Source organism: Euleptes europaea, chromosome 11 (genome assembly GCF_029931775.1).
Source record: "Euleptes europaea isolate rEulEur1 chromosome 11, rEulEur1.hap1, whole genome shotgun sequence".
Taxonomy (NCBI): Eukaryota; Metazoa; Chordata; class Lepidosauria; order Squamata; family Sphaerodactylidae; genus Euleptes; species Euleptes europaea.
The window spans coordinates 50,165,066-50,179,393 of NC_079322.1; the positions used below are offsets into that span (position 1 = coordinate 50,165,066).

Genomic DNA, 14,328 nt, shown 5'->3' on the forward strand with positions numbered 1-14,328 from the left:
GTACTGAAAGGGAGTTGAAAGTGCATTATTTGGCATGTGTGAAAGTACCCCCCAAAGACACATGTCCTAGGCCAAACTGTAGCAAATTTTAACACAAACAAGCAGACGTGGGGTGGGGCGATTAGAATCGGGGCCTCGGTTGGGAGGGGGGATGCTTCCTCGCGTTGCTTTCCCGATAGAAATCGCCTCTCGGAGCTGTTGTTGGCGTTGGAGGGAGGGGGCAGGAACCGCGCGAGCTCGCGTCCTTGCTGGGGTGGGGGTTCATCCAGCTGGAAAAGGAAGTCTATGGGCCCCCACAAAAAAAGAATGAAATCGGGGGCATAGTCGGGGAGACTCCAAGAGCGTGGGCTGGAGAAGACGCTGCCGAGATCAGCTGCGGTAGCAACCCAAATCGCTCCCTCCCCTCCCCTTTCCTCTTTTGGAGAAGACGCTTCCCACGACTTCCCCACCTCCTTAAAAAAAAAAAAAAACAGGCTCCAAGAGACACGCGCCGAGTCAGCCCACGACTTCAGCGTCTCGGGAAGCCGCTGTGAATGAAACACCCCGCGGAGCACCACCGCGACCCCCGCCTTGCGCGTCTCCTGCGGGGGAATGAGCTGGCCCCGTCCTCCCCCGGGGCTGGGGGGTGGGTATCGCGGTGAGGGGCGCCAGGGAGCCTCGTACACGACCAGGAACTCAGTGGGTCTCTCCTCTCCCCTGGTGCCATACACCCCAATACTCCCCCTCCCCGCGTCTTCCACGGACAATGTGTGGGGGAGGGCCTCACCGAAGGTGGCATTAAGTGTTGGGTCCCAACCCGCCTCCTTCCAAATCTATGGGCGCAGGTTACGCGCAACGGTAGGCAAAGCCCGGTATGCTACAGCCCTTCCGTCAGACCCCGGCACCTTCCCTAGCTAGCCTTGATTTTGTTTCGGAGTGGCTGGGGAAAGTTTCCTGCGGATTTACCACGGTTTTAAAATCCGGAGTTATGGGCCCAAAGTAGTCCGGGGAGCCGAATTTCCAGCCATTATCACAGACACTCATTAAATGCACATGTTTTTTCAGCGTGCAGAGACGCCCCCCTTCCCAATTCCCCTCGATTCTGCCTCCTGGGTCTTTATTATCCCCATTTCACAGACGGAAGAACTGAGGCCGAGTACTCGGGGGCCCTCCGCGGCTGAACCAAGAGAGGGTGGGAAAGTCGCTCTCCATCCTGCCCGGGGCGCTTTCAAACTCATTCGGGAGCCCCCTTTGCAGACCCTCAAAGGGAGGGGTTACTCCTTGCGCGGAAAACGGGCGGCTTTCCCGAGAGGTCCAGAGCCCGGCGGTCTCTCCAGGGTGTCTGTTGTGGGGAGGGGAACCCCCTCCTTCCTCCTGTCTTGAAAGAGGTGGTCCCAAGGAGCGGGCGGGGGCCTACGGGTACCACCCCCCCCACACACACACACACCAGAATCCCCTCCGCTCCCCCAGCTATTGACTTCTCTGCTCGGGTTGCGGAAGGCTTGGCGGCGCTCTTCTCCCACAATCCAAACGGTGCCAGTCATTTTTTGCGCCCCAAGCAAGGCTATCTACTTGCGCCCCCCCCATCGCTAACCAATTTTTCAAAACAGATGTCTTGTAGAAAAAATAAAAGCACTACACTTTTTATAAGACATAATTCATTATATTCCATAGCACTGTTGCGGCACTTCTCTTACAATAAAAAGATATAAATTGTCAGTTGCGTTTTTTTCTTCCAAGAAACGAATCGGTTTAAAAGGGTGCCCTTCAAGCCAGTTCTGCGCCCCTCTGGGGTCTGCGCCTTAGGTCACCGCATGGGAGCCGGCATGGTGTAGTGGTTAAGAACGGTGGTTTGGAGTGGTGGACTCTGATCCGGAGAACCGGTTCCGGTTCCCCACTCCTCCACATGAGCGGCGGAGGCTAATCTGGTGAACTGGATTGGTTTCCCCACTCCTCCACACGAAGCCCGCTGGCTGACCTCGGGCTGGCCACAGTCCTCTTCGAGCTCTCTCACCCCCAGCTACCTCACAGAGGGTCCGTTGTGGGGAGGGGAAGAGAAGGCATAATTCATTATATGCTACCATTATACGCATAATTCACTATACAAACAGGCTCGATTCTGCCTTAAGTGGTAGAGAAAGTCGGCATATAAAAAACCAACTTCTTCTTCTTCTAATGGTAGCACCGGCCCTGCCCACAATACCCCCCCCCCAGTCCCCCAGAAAAGGGGGCTGTCGGTCTTCCCTTGGAAAGGCGGCTTGAATGAGACTTAAAAAAAAGAAGGAGGAGGAGGAAAGGGAGAAGAAGAAGAAGAAGAAGAAGGAAAAAAAACCCCAGAGGCCGGGCCAGGGCGCAGCAGAAGAAGGCGCCGCCGCGCTTTGTTGTGCGAAACTCGTCGGGCGAGTTAGGGTGTCGCTGCTGCTGCTGCTGGCTCTGGCCAATGGAACCCGATCCACCCCGCTGTGCGTAAGAGCGCAATTACGGATTTAACCAAGCCTCTCCGCTCCCCGCCAGCAGTCTGCCAGAGCCAGCGCCAGCCCCGGAGAGCGCCCTCCTCCCGGCCCTGCCTCCCTCCCTCCCCCCGCGCCATGGCTGCCTAGAAGAGCCCGCCGCCCGCCCGCCCCCCAGCCATGACCGGCGTCTTCGACAGGCGAGTCCCCGCCATCCGCGCCGGCGACTTCCAGGCGCCCTTCCCCGGCGCCGCCGCCGCCGCCATGCACCACCCGCCCCAGGAGTCGCCCACCCTGCCCGAGTCCTCGGCCACCGACCCCGACTACTACGGCTCCCCCGGGGGAGCCCCGCACGGCTACTGCTCGCCCTCCGCGGCGTCCTACGGCAAGGCGCTCAACCCTTACCAGTACCAGTACCACGGCATGAACGGGTCCGGGAGCTACCCCGCCAAAGCCTACGCGGACTACGGCTACGCCAGCCCTTACCACCAGTACGGAGGGGCTTACAACAGGGCGCAGAGCGCGGCTCAGCCAGGTGAGAGGCGGCCGGGCCGTTGGGGGGGGGGCTGTGGGCGACAGGAGCCCGGCACGGGGGTCGGGAAAGGGGTCTCCTCGCCCAGCCTGCCCGGGGCGGCGTGCGGCCGCTCTCCATTTCGTCCCACTGGGAGCTTCAATCCGAAATGAGTGGGGTGGGGGGGAATTATTTTCAGCCTCCTGCTTTGCAAAGGCTCGTTCCAAAGCGAGTGGAAGGATAAAATGCCACCCCGGCTCCTTTCCTAGACCCGATTCCGGATTGGACAGCTGCCGGTTGGGGAAATGGGGAAAGGACACCGATGCGTTGTCCGCCCCTTCAGCATTGGGTTCTAAGTTAGTAGTTGAGAAGAGAGAGAATAGCCACAATTCTCCACCACCCGCAGCAAAAAAGAGAGAGATTGTTTCAAAAGGCTTGAAGTTTTGGGGTGGGGTGGACGATCTGTATTGCTGGAGGGGGGGCAGGCCGAGTTTTGGAGGGGGAAGGAGGATGCGGAGGGGGGAAAGGACTGGAACGATGTCAACCCCCCCTCCCCTAAACAGCTCGAGCGACCGTGCTAATATTGACTCGTAGTCGGGGAGAGGAGTTAATACCACACACCGAGCCGCGCGGTTAAGCAGCTTCCTTGCGGTTCCTCCGGCGGCAAACTCAGGAAGCCCCCCACCTCCGGCTGCGCTGGGCCGCCCCCGCCCTCCCCTCCCACCCCACACACGACCTCTGTGCGAAGGACCGGCCTGTCGCAAATGCCCGGCGACCCACGGCGGTTCCGACCGACTGCCGCCTCGCCCTTCTTCAGTAATGCACAAAGGTCTTAAAAAATAATAATCTCAAACTTAATTTAAAAAAAAAAAGATTTTGCTTCTCCTCTCTTGGTGCTTCTACATTTCGGTCTCTCCCATCAAATCAAAGGAAAAGGCCAGTGGCGCGTTGTAAAAGTAACCAGACGCATCTGAACCGGTCTCTCTCCCCCCCCCCCAAATTCCCCCTTCGGCCGATCGGCAGCGAGATTATCTTGTATAATCGACTCTCTGTCTGGGACCGGATCTGGCTCCTTTCGTCCGCGGCGAAGGAGAAGGCTCTCCTTGTGGCTGGGGGTCCCTTTGAACTCTCCAGACCTGGAGATCGCGCCTCCCCGGCCCGAAGAGCCTCCTCCGTTGGGCTGCGAGAACGGACCGGACTGCTGGCCCAAAGGGAGAGGGAGAGAGCCGAGAGCGTGTCCCTCCGGGGCCGCATGAAACCCGTCTCAAGGAAACCCTTTCTTGGGTCTGCTAACTGTTGGGAAACGCCGGGGCCAAAACCTAGTCGAGCGTCTCTCCTCCTCTTTAAACATTTTTTGGGGAAGAGTGGACAAGATAATCTTTAAGACGCTGGCCCGGCCGGCCCGGCCTGCCCTCCAGCAGGGTCTCCTGGCCCGAAAGCCACCTGGTCAATTTCCCTGCCTGGTCAATTTCCTGGTCAATTTCTCCCCTCCGGCCCCTTCCTGCGTCCCGCCCCTCAACCCGATCGGCCGGTTGTTTGCAGACGCCCGGTGGGTGTCAGCGTCTTCCAGCTTGGCCTGCCCGCCGCCTTGCCGGGATCCCGGGTCTGGCCCAGGTCTAACCTTCCTTTCTCTTTTGTCCCTCCCCCCCCCCACCAATTCTTGTAGAAAAAGAGGTGGCCGAGCCCGAGGTGAGGATGGTGAACGGCAAACCAAAGAAAGTGCGCAAACCAAGGACTATTTACTCCAGTTTTCAGCTGGCGGCCTTGCAAAGGAGGTTCCAGAAAACCCAGTATTTAGCTCTGCCGGAAAGAGCCGAGCTGGCTGCGTCCTTGGGGCTGACCCAGACACAGGTAAGGCCCGCGGCCTGGGCGTCCGTCGCCAGCCGGTTGTTTTCAGTCCCCTGAACTCTGCATGCAGCCCTAGGGGGAAGGGCCAGTGGGATTCTTGAGTTCCCGGGTTCCTCAAAATAAGTCTCCCAAACAGGCGTCTCTTTCTTTTTGTGTGTCCGACGTCTGTTTCGAAAGGCAGCCCGAGAGGAAAGCTTTTCTTTTCTTTCCCTCGTTGGCTTTGGCCTCTCGGAACTCAATCCTAATTTCCTGGAGGATTTAGGCCATTTATGCACGGGAGGTTTTGCCACTCTCTAAAATGCACATTTCCCCCCATCTGAATTCTCAAAACTCTGCATGGGGGCTTATTGTTGAGTTTTGAGAATTTGGATGGGGAAAATATGCATTTAGAGTGGCAAATCCAAGGCGAATCCTCCGGTGCGTAAATGGCCTTAGTTTGCGCCTAAATTTGAGTACTGCTTTTCGGCTCGTTGCAAATCGGCAAGGTCTTCTTCAAAGGGGACATTGTGGTTAGGATCGGGGCCACAGCTGGCAGTCAGGATGATTTCCAGGGCGCTTACCGCCCCGTAAAATACTTTGGAGATGCTTTGGGCGAAGGCCCTGCCGGTCGTCGGCCAAGTGTTTACTGGCAGGGTTTATTTCGTTTTGTTTTGCTGCAGGCTTCCCATCTAGTTGCACAAAGGGTGGGGGGAGGGAGGGGAAGGCGCTGCACGTGGGTGGATCTTGGCCTCGATTCCCTTTTAAAACCCCGTGGAACCCAGAAGGGAGGATTTAAATTCGAGGGAGGCTTCTCTGCGGTAAATGGGGTTCCCGAGGAACTGGCGCACCAGCCGTGGTTATTCGGGGTTGGGGTACACAGCGAGCAGATCCAAACGAAAGCAGGCTCGCCCGGAGACACCGTAATAAACGGGTCGGATCCGCTCCGTTTCCCACGACAGCTGGATTCACGCCGTGTTCACACGGCTCCTCTCTGTCGCGATCTTTCTGCCATGAAAAAAACAGCTTCGGCAGACCAGGCCTCACATCCCAAAATAGGGTGCGCGTGTGTGATTTGTCTGTTTGGGGTTTTGTTTGGGTTTTTTGTTTTTTGTTTGCTACGAGCAAGGCCACGATCCTGCTTTCCTAACATCTGGAGGTGCCAGAAAGACAGGTCTCTCCCCGAGAAGATGGCCGCACTCCACGTTTGGAGCGAGGTCATCTTCGGCTAGAGCCTCTTTCTGCGGGACGGTCACCTCGCTGTCGGGGAAGCTGGCTTTCTCCGGGGTCTCCTCTGGCGCACGACAGCGGTGTCAGAATCGCTGGGCCTCGAGGCTGAGCCTTGCTTTGACCCCAAATAGATTTGATTCGAGCAGTAAGCCCCCCTGGATCGCAACAGCATTTGCCACCCACTGCCTGCCTGGGAGTAAAGCTGCTTGACTCCTTGGGCTCCCGAGGAAAGGTTCCGAGCAGGCCGCCCAGAGGGGAACTCCATTTACTTCGGAAGTGACTGAGCTAGGCCATTTATGCATGGGAGGTTTGGGCTTGGATTTACCGCTCTCTAAATGCACATTGTCCCCATCTGAATCCTCAGAACTTTGCATGGGGGCTTATTTTGGAGTTTTGAGAATTCGAATGGGGAAAATGTGCTTTTATTTATGCCTGGGAGGTTTTGCCTTGGATTTGCTGCTCTCTAGATGCACATTTCCTCCCATTCAAATTCTCAAAACTAAAAAAAAAGCCCCCATGCACAGTTTTGAGAATTTGGATGGGGGAAATGTGCATCTAGAGAGCGGCAAATCCAAGGCAAAACCTCCCATGCATAAATGGCCGCATGCTTTGAGAGAGGCCAATCCAGGGCAAAACCTCCCATGCCTAGAAACGTCGCTGGCTTACTTCCGAGTAAATGCGCAGAGAGCCCAAGTGGTGTGTGCGTTTTGCTTGTCGGTTCCCTTTGTTTCTTGACGTCCGCCCCCCCCTCGACGGTCCCGTCTTGACTTCTCTCCCCCCTCCCCCCCTTCAGGTGAAAATCTGGTTCCAGAACAAAAGGTCCAAGATCAAGAAGATCATGAAGAACGGCGAGATGCCCCCGGAGCACAGCCCCAGCGCCAGCGACCCCATGGCCTGCAACTCCCCCCAGTCGCCTGCCGTGTGGGAGCCGCAGGGCCCCGCCCGCTCCCTCAGCCACCACCCGCACGGGGCCACCTCCAACCCGTCGCCCGCCTCCGCCTACCTGGAGAACTCCTCGTCCTGGTACCCCAGCGGGAACTCCCTCGGCGGCCACCTGCAGCCCCACGGCTCCCTACAACACCCCTTAGCCCTGGCCTCGGGGACCATCTACTAGGCCGGCGGGAGCCGGTGCGAGAGCAGCCGCCACTGAGGAAAAGAAAAGGAAAACGCAGAAGGGGACTTGCTATTTTTTTTTGTTATTGTTGGTTTGTTTTGTTTTCTTTTTCTTTTCTTTTTTTTAAGGGAAAGCAAACTCTTCATGACGAAATGTGTAAAGCTTGTGCATGTAACTTATTGCATTTCAAGGGAACCTCCCCCACCCTCCCTTTTTTGGGGGGGAAAACAAAAAAACAAAAACCAAGACGGACTTTTGGGTTGTTTCATCAGCTGTGGACACTTTGCAAAGGTGCCTTGAAATCTTATGACCTCAACTTTTTTCCAGAGACTTTTTTTCAATGTCATTTTAACCCTGTAAATAACTGTAGATAGAGGAATTAAACTGTATATTCTGAATAAATAAAATTATTTCCACCATGAGAACAGGAAAAAAAAAACCGAAGACCTGTTCCCGAACATTTATTTCTTCCGCTTGTTAAAGGAGAGCAGCCGAGGAAAGTGGGTCTCCCTCACCCCGGTTTTTGTTTTTTTGCGATTTTTTGTTCGGATTTTCCTTCTTTTCCCCCCTCCCTCTGTCGGGTCTGATGGCGTGAAGGTGTACCCATTCGCATGTTAAAGACCCCCCCCCCATTTTCAAAAAATGATCTGTCAGAGCTAAGGACAGCCTGTTCCTTTCAGTCCCGTTATCAAAAGCAACTTATGCATGGGAGGTTTTGCCTTGGGTTTGCTGCTCTCTAGATGCACATTTTCCCCATCCAAATTCTCAAAACTCTGCATGGGGGCTTGTTGTTGAGTGTTGGGAATTCGGATGGGGAAAATGTGCATCAAGAGGGCGGCAAATCCAAGGCAACCCCCCCCCCCATGCATAAATGGCCACAAGTGCCCCTTGAAGCAAAAATGGCCTCGACGGAAAAGGCGCGGGGAGAAGGGACCCCCTCCGCCGTGCGCTCTCGCCTCGCGTCCCCTCTCCCATAAAAGCAATTACCCCAGAGCGAGCCTCCTTCCCATCGGCTCATTATCCAAATTGCATTTCCTTCCAAAAGGAGCTCCAGAGCAGGACGAGACGCCAAAATGAAAGGGACCCCCCCTTTCTTCTGGCTTTGCGCTGGAAAACAAAGGAGATCCTGGGAGCCCCTGAACCAGTTGGTCGGCGCAGACCCTTTCCTGCCTCTTCCCCCCAGCCCCAATTGCCTTCTCGTGGGGAGAGGACATGGGGCGGCCGGCAAGGCCGGTTAGAGGCCGCCTTCCCGTCTGGGTTGGCTCCCAGATGGCACCGGGTGAGCACAACTCACCTTCCGTGCCTAGCCTTTAAAAACAAACAAACAAACACCTGGAGCTTTCTTTTTCTTTTAATCGCACCCCCAAAGCCATTTATGCATGGTACGTTTTCCACTCTGTAGATGCACATTTTTCCTATCTGAATTCTCAAAACTCTGCATGGGGGATTATTTTTTGAGTTCTGCGAATTTGGAAGGGGGAAATGTGCATCTAGAGAGTGGCAAATCCAAGGCAAAACCTCCCATGCATTAAAAAAAAAAAAAAACCTAAATGGCTGCTCTGCCTTTCGTCGCATTTGGGCCCGATTCTCCCCCCCCCCCAAAAAAAAGTCTGCAAATCACCTATAGGAAGATCCCTCGGGGTCCGTTCCCCCCCCCCCAAGTACGCACTGTATCCGCTTCCTTTCAAATCTACGTCCCAAACCGGTCAAAGTATTCTCCTGGGGTAAAACTGCAAGAGTAAATGTGTGGGGGGGGGGGGGAGAGGAGAGAGAAAGAAGAGAGAGAGAGGATTAGAACATTAAAAAATTACATCCTGTCATCTGAGGATTTCAGGCAGAACTGTTCCAGGGTTGGGAGACCAGACCTGAAAAGGCACGCTTGGTAGCCCCGGGCAGATTTACCTGTCTCTAGACTCCTCTCCCTGCTTCTCTCCCCTCCCCCTTTCAGATGTGTGTGTGTGATTGGGGTGTGTGTGTGATTTTAATGTCCCATTCTGTTTCTCATTGCAGAAGAGCCGGGTGCTTTGAAACGGGTTTTGGGAGAGCAGAGCTTGGTTTTTTCTAACAATGGAGTGGGATGGATCCTGGCTCTTTTGGAATTTCCCTGGATCTCAGGCGGGCGCGTGTGCGCAGGCGCGTGGGCCCATAAAGACAGCCCGACGGAAGACGGTTCGCTCCATTGTTCTTTGCTCCCGACGGCAGAGCAATCCCTTTATGGGGGGGGGGTGCGCTTGGGGGGAGGGGGGATGCGGATTTCTAAAACCCGCCCCCAAAGACTATTTCAATATATATTCTTCTCAGGCGCACACTCTGGTTTGTTGTTCTCTCTCCCGCGCATATTAATAGGAAGGATCTGGCGTGGGAAATATGAGGCTATTTCCCTATTCCTAAACCGCCCCACCCTGATAAGGGCCTTCTGTTCATTTAAAGCACCCTTTTCTACTGGCGGGGGTCTTCCTTGCTTGCTTTCGACGCGGGTTGCCGGATCTTCCCCGTGTAGTGGTAAATCCCAGTACGAATGGCCTTTGGGTGCTTTGCTCAGCATTATGGAGTTTCTGGACGGGGGCACCAGGAGGGGCTGCCTAGAAATTGCGAGAAGAAGGCCTCTTGTTTCATTTTGTCGAGCAAGGGTGGAGGCTCTTTTTTCGTTTGGGCCTCCTTGTGGTTCTGTCTGCCACCGAAGGGAGCAGTTCTGTCTCCAACCAGGCCTTAACTGTGGGTTTCAATAACCGCGGCTCTTTCCCTAGGATTTCACTTCCCCGCCTTGTCCCCCACGTCTAAAATGGCGCTAGCCCCTAGGATCTGGTCCTCCTCTCCTCGAGACGGCACACAAAACTGCCATCATTAAAGTGGGGACCGTCTGGAAGAAACGGAACGTTTCCCGTTGCCAGATCCTAGACCGGCTCAAGTAATGAGCGGAGTCTATACACAATGGCCATTTATGCATGGGAGGTTTTGCCCTGGATTTGGCGCTCTCTAGATGCACATTTTCCCCTTCCGTATTCTCAGAACTCTGCATGGGGGCTCATGGTTGAGTTTTGAGAATTTGGATGGGGAAAATGTGCGTCCAAACGAGTGGCAAAACCAAGGCAAAACCTCCCATGCATAAATAGCACAGGAGGCCCGCACTGTTGTGCGGGAGACTTGGCATAAGCGGCGGTGCGTCCGAAAGCGCTCCGGTGTGTGTTGCTGAGCATGCAGTTATAGACGGACCCCCCACCCCCCCACCCCAATGATCGACAGCCTGCAAGGGGAGGCCAGCGTGGTGTAGGAGAGCCAGCGTGGTGTCAGTGATTAAGAGCAGTGGTTTGGAGCGGTGGACTCTGATCCAGAGAACCGGGTTTGACTCCCCACTCCTCCTAATCGGGTGAACTACGTTGGTTTCCCCACTCCTCCACATGAGGCCAGCTGGGGACCTTGGGCTAGGCACAGCTCTCTTAGAGCTCTCTCAGCCCCACCTACCTCACAGGCTGTCTGTTGTGGGGAAAGGAAGGGAAGGTGATTGTAAGCCGGTTTGAATCTTCCTTAAGTGGTAGAGAAAGTCGGCATATAAAAAACCAAAGCCATTTGTGTTTGGGAGGTTTTGCCTTGGATTTGCCTCTCTTTAGATGCACATTTTCCATAACCAGACCCCCAAAACTCAAAAATAAGCCCCCTTGTAGAATTTTGAGAATTCGGATGGGGAAAATGCGCATCTAGAGAGAGGCAAATCCAAGGCAAAACCTCCCCTGCACAAATGATATAACTCTTCTTCTTCTTTTTAGTCTGGGGGAGAGGGAGGGGGGCTTCCGATTATGTCCACCCTGACCAACAGACAGGCTTTGTCCTTGGTGGGCCTTCGCAAAGTTTTCTTCTCCCTTCCAAGCGGAGCAGGGGCGGCCGCGGCGGGGGGGGGGGGAAGGGGGGAGCCGAGAAGAGCTGCATTCCTGTGGGTGCCGAGCGGCTCCAGCGAGGAGCCACAGGGCCTTCGCGAAAGACGCCGAGTGGGGAAAGGGAGCCGCCCGCAAGCCGCCAGGCCTTGATCTGGCTCTGCCGGGCTGCAGCTCCACCCCGGGGCTCGCCCGCCTGCCAGCCACCCACAGGCGCACCCAGCCCGACTGCTCCGCGCTGCCTGGGCGAGGCGAGGTCACCCGCTGCGCCCGAGCGACCCACCAGGCCGTTTGGACGTACACACAAACACACACACAACTTTGCCGTTTCTCCCCAACCACTCCTCCATCTCAGCTTCTTCTATAGCGCGGGGGACCTATGCCGGGATAATCTCTTACACTCCTTTGGAAAAGAAGAAGAGGAGTTGGTTTTTATAATTGTCGACTTTCTCTACAGCTTAAGGAAGAATCTGACCTGCTTACAATCACCTTCCCCCCTCCACAACAGACATCCTGGGAGGTAGGTGGGGCTGAGAGAGCTGCGACTAGCCCAAGGTCACCCAGCTGGCTTCGTGTGTAGGAGTGGGGAAGCCAACCTGGTACACTAGATTAGCCTCCGCTGCTCGTGTGGAGGAGTGGGGAATCAAACCCCGTTCTCCAGGTCCGAGTCCACTGCTCCAAACCACTGCTCCAAACCACTTTCAGGCTTTCACTCTTTCCCACCCCCAGCATTCTCACACGGCCCATCCTAAGTAACCCCCCCTTTCTATGATCGCATTTCGTCTGGATTTAAACGTGGAGGAGCGGTCTCCGACCCTCCACCCGGCTGCGACTCAACCCGAAGTCCTTCGTTGCCTTCGCCCCCCCCCCCCCCGTCGTGAGTTCGAGTCCACTCGCTCCGCTTTCTCTCGGGTGCTGCTCACTCCCGCTCTCTTCTCCTTCCCACTCGCTCTCGGCGCTCCGCACCAGTATTTCCCCACCTCCCATCGCCCCTGCCCCGTCCGAACTACTCCAGGGAGGCCTTTTTGAATCGGGCCAAGGGGACCGCTCCCGGGACGAGGCGGAGATGCCCAGCTCGGACACCGCTTCTCCTCCCGCATTGCGCGTTGCAGTGCGTGTGCATGGGGGGGGGGGCGCAGAATGACAGAGGGTGTCATCTGTGGCTTCAGCAAAGTCAGAGCACCGAGAGGGAGACGTGGGGGGGGCGGATTCCCCCCTCCCTGCCATTCCTGGCGGTGCCTGCATTAACGCAATAATAACTTGCTTTATAGGTCAGTCCCAAACCTTGACAAGGGAGGCGGAGGATGGGGGGGGGGTGCGCGCATGTGTTGGCTTGGCAGGCTCCACGGTCGCTGCTCGCTGGATTGCCAGGGCTCAAACATCTGTCGGGAGTCTATAAATCTTCTTCTAGGGTCCCATCCGCATCCCAAAGCCAGGTTTTTTTATTGCAAGCCACCAAATACCAGACGTTACGACCTTTTACCAAATGAAAACACCTTAACGAGGCTGGAGACGTTTATGCCTTCCCCGGGTGCGCCCAGCCAGCTGCCGGCTTCCGCGGTCTGCCATGCGGGCGCTCTTGGGGGTTTCGTTTAACCCCTCCTTCCCCTGCACCTGATCGGAGGATGGGAAAGAAAGCAACCGTGGGCGGCACCCCCCTCCAAAATCTTCCTTGCCCCCATCAACTGAAGATGATGTGTGCGCGCGTACAGATCAGGGGCCTCCTCCGACGGTTCGCACCCTTCCCGAGTTGGTTTTTATATGCCCACTTTCTCTACCACTTAAGGAAGAATCTGACCTGCTTACAATCACCTTCCCCTCTCCGCAACAGACACCCTGGGAGGTAGGTGGGGCTGAGAGACTGTGACGAGCCCAAGGTCACCCAGCTGGCTTCATGTGGAGGAGTGGGGAAACAAATCCAGTTCCTCAGATTAGCCTCCACCGCTCATGTGGAGGAGTGGGGAATGGAACCCGCTCCAAACTGCCTCTCTTAACCACTACACCAGGCTGGCTCCTTGCGGGGATCCCTCTTTCGCTCTCTTCTTGCACAACATCCTTCAAAGGTGTGCAGCTCAAAGGCCTGCCAGGCGGCAAGGAAACCACAGAGCCGGTGTCCCAACAGGAGAGAGTTCCAAGGCGGCGCCAATCTTGAGCCTGAACGTCCTATCAAGCTCAGCTTCTTACTCTTGTTTGGGGGGAGGGGGGCAGTCCCGGAAGGCAAGGGGACACCGCCCCCCTTGAAAAGACACACACCTGTAGATCCCAAGGCCTGCTTCTTGGTAAGACTGTGGGTCGCGCACCCAACGCCCGGCGGGTCCACCAGGCCCAGCTCCCCCCTGCCTATAATGGGCATAGGGGAATGCCGACTTTCTTTGAGCAGGGGTTATTTCCCAATAATCTCTCGAGGAACACGAAGGCCATTTATGCACGGGAGGTTTTGTCTTGGATTTGCTGCTCCCTAGATGCACATTTCCCCCATCCGAATTCTCCAAACTCTGCATGGGAGCTTATTGTTGAGTTTTGAGAATTTGGATGGGAAAAACCCCAGGTAAAACCTCCCGTGCATAAGTGGCCTTAGTCGATGTATTTCCCAAATACACCTGGCTCGGGAGGGTCTCCGGAGCCGCGTGTGGGCGCGCACAGATCAGAGACCTCCTCCGACGGTTCGCACCCTTCCCGAGCACCGGAGACAACGCAGCGTTAATCTTCGACAGGCGGCTCCGTTTAATTAATTGCAATTAAAACCTGCCCGCCTAATGGCCTTTTGGGGCTTCCCAGGGCACGTCCAAGGAGGGCCTGCGGAAGAGAAAAAACGAGTCTTCGGGCTCTGTGCGGAAACAGCTTTGTCGTCACGACGGCGGGGACGAGGCCGCCTGCTCGCCCCCGACCAATTCAGACTCGAAGGGAGGCTCGGGGTTAACCCTTTACTCGGAAGTAAGGCTGCGGCCCCCGTAGGCTTGCTGGCTAGAAACTCAACGGGGGTGGGGAGCCCGGGCCTGGGTGAACTACGAGCTGTCCCTTCCTTCCTAAGTCCCCTCCTGGCAACTTTGCCGCCAGCGTGGTGTAGTGGTTAAGGGCGGTGGTGGAGTCTGATCTGGAGAAACGGGTTTGATCCCCCACTCCTCCACATGAGCGGCGGAGGCTAATCTGGTGAACTGGATTTGTTTCCCGCTCCTCCACAGGAAGCCAGCTGGGTGACCTTGGGCTGGTCACAGGTCTCTCAGAGCTCTCTCCGCCCCACCTACCTCACAGGGTGTCTGTTGAGGGGAGGGGAAGGGAAGGAGATTGTAAGCCGGTTTGATTTTCCCTTAAGTGGTAGAGAAAGTCGGCATATGAAAACCAACTCTTCTT

General features: G+C 55.9%; 1 protein-coding gene across 1 annotated transcript; it reads left to right on the forward strand.

The window, feature by feature from the left end:
- Positions 1–2,609: 2,609 nt before the first annotated feature.
- DLX5 (distal-less homeobox 5) lies at positions 2,610–7,116 on the forward strand. Its single transcript, XM_056857645.1, has 3 exons — positions 2,610–2,964; positions 4,607–4,791; positions 6,788–7,116. Exons 1-3 carry the CDS (start codon positions 2,610–2,612, stop codon positions 7,106–7,108), a joined length of 861 nt encoding a protein of 286 aa, XP_056713623.1. The 3' UTR covers positions 7,109–7,116.
- Positions 7,117–14,328: the final 7,212 nt, after the last annotated feature.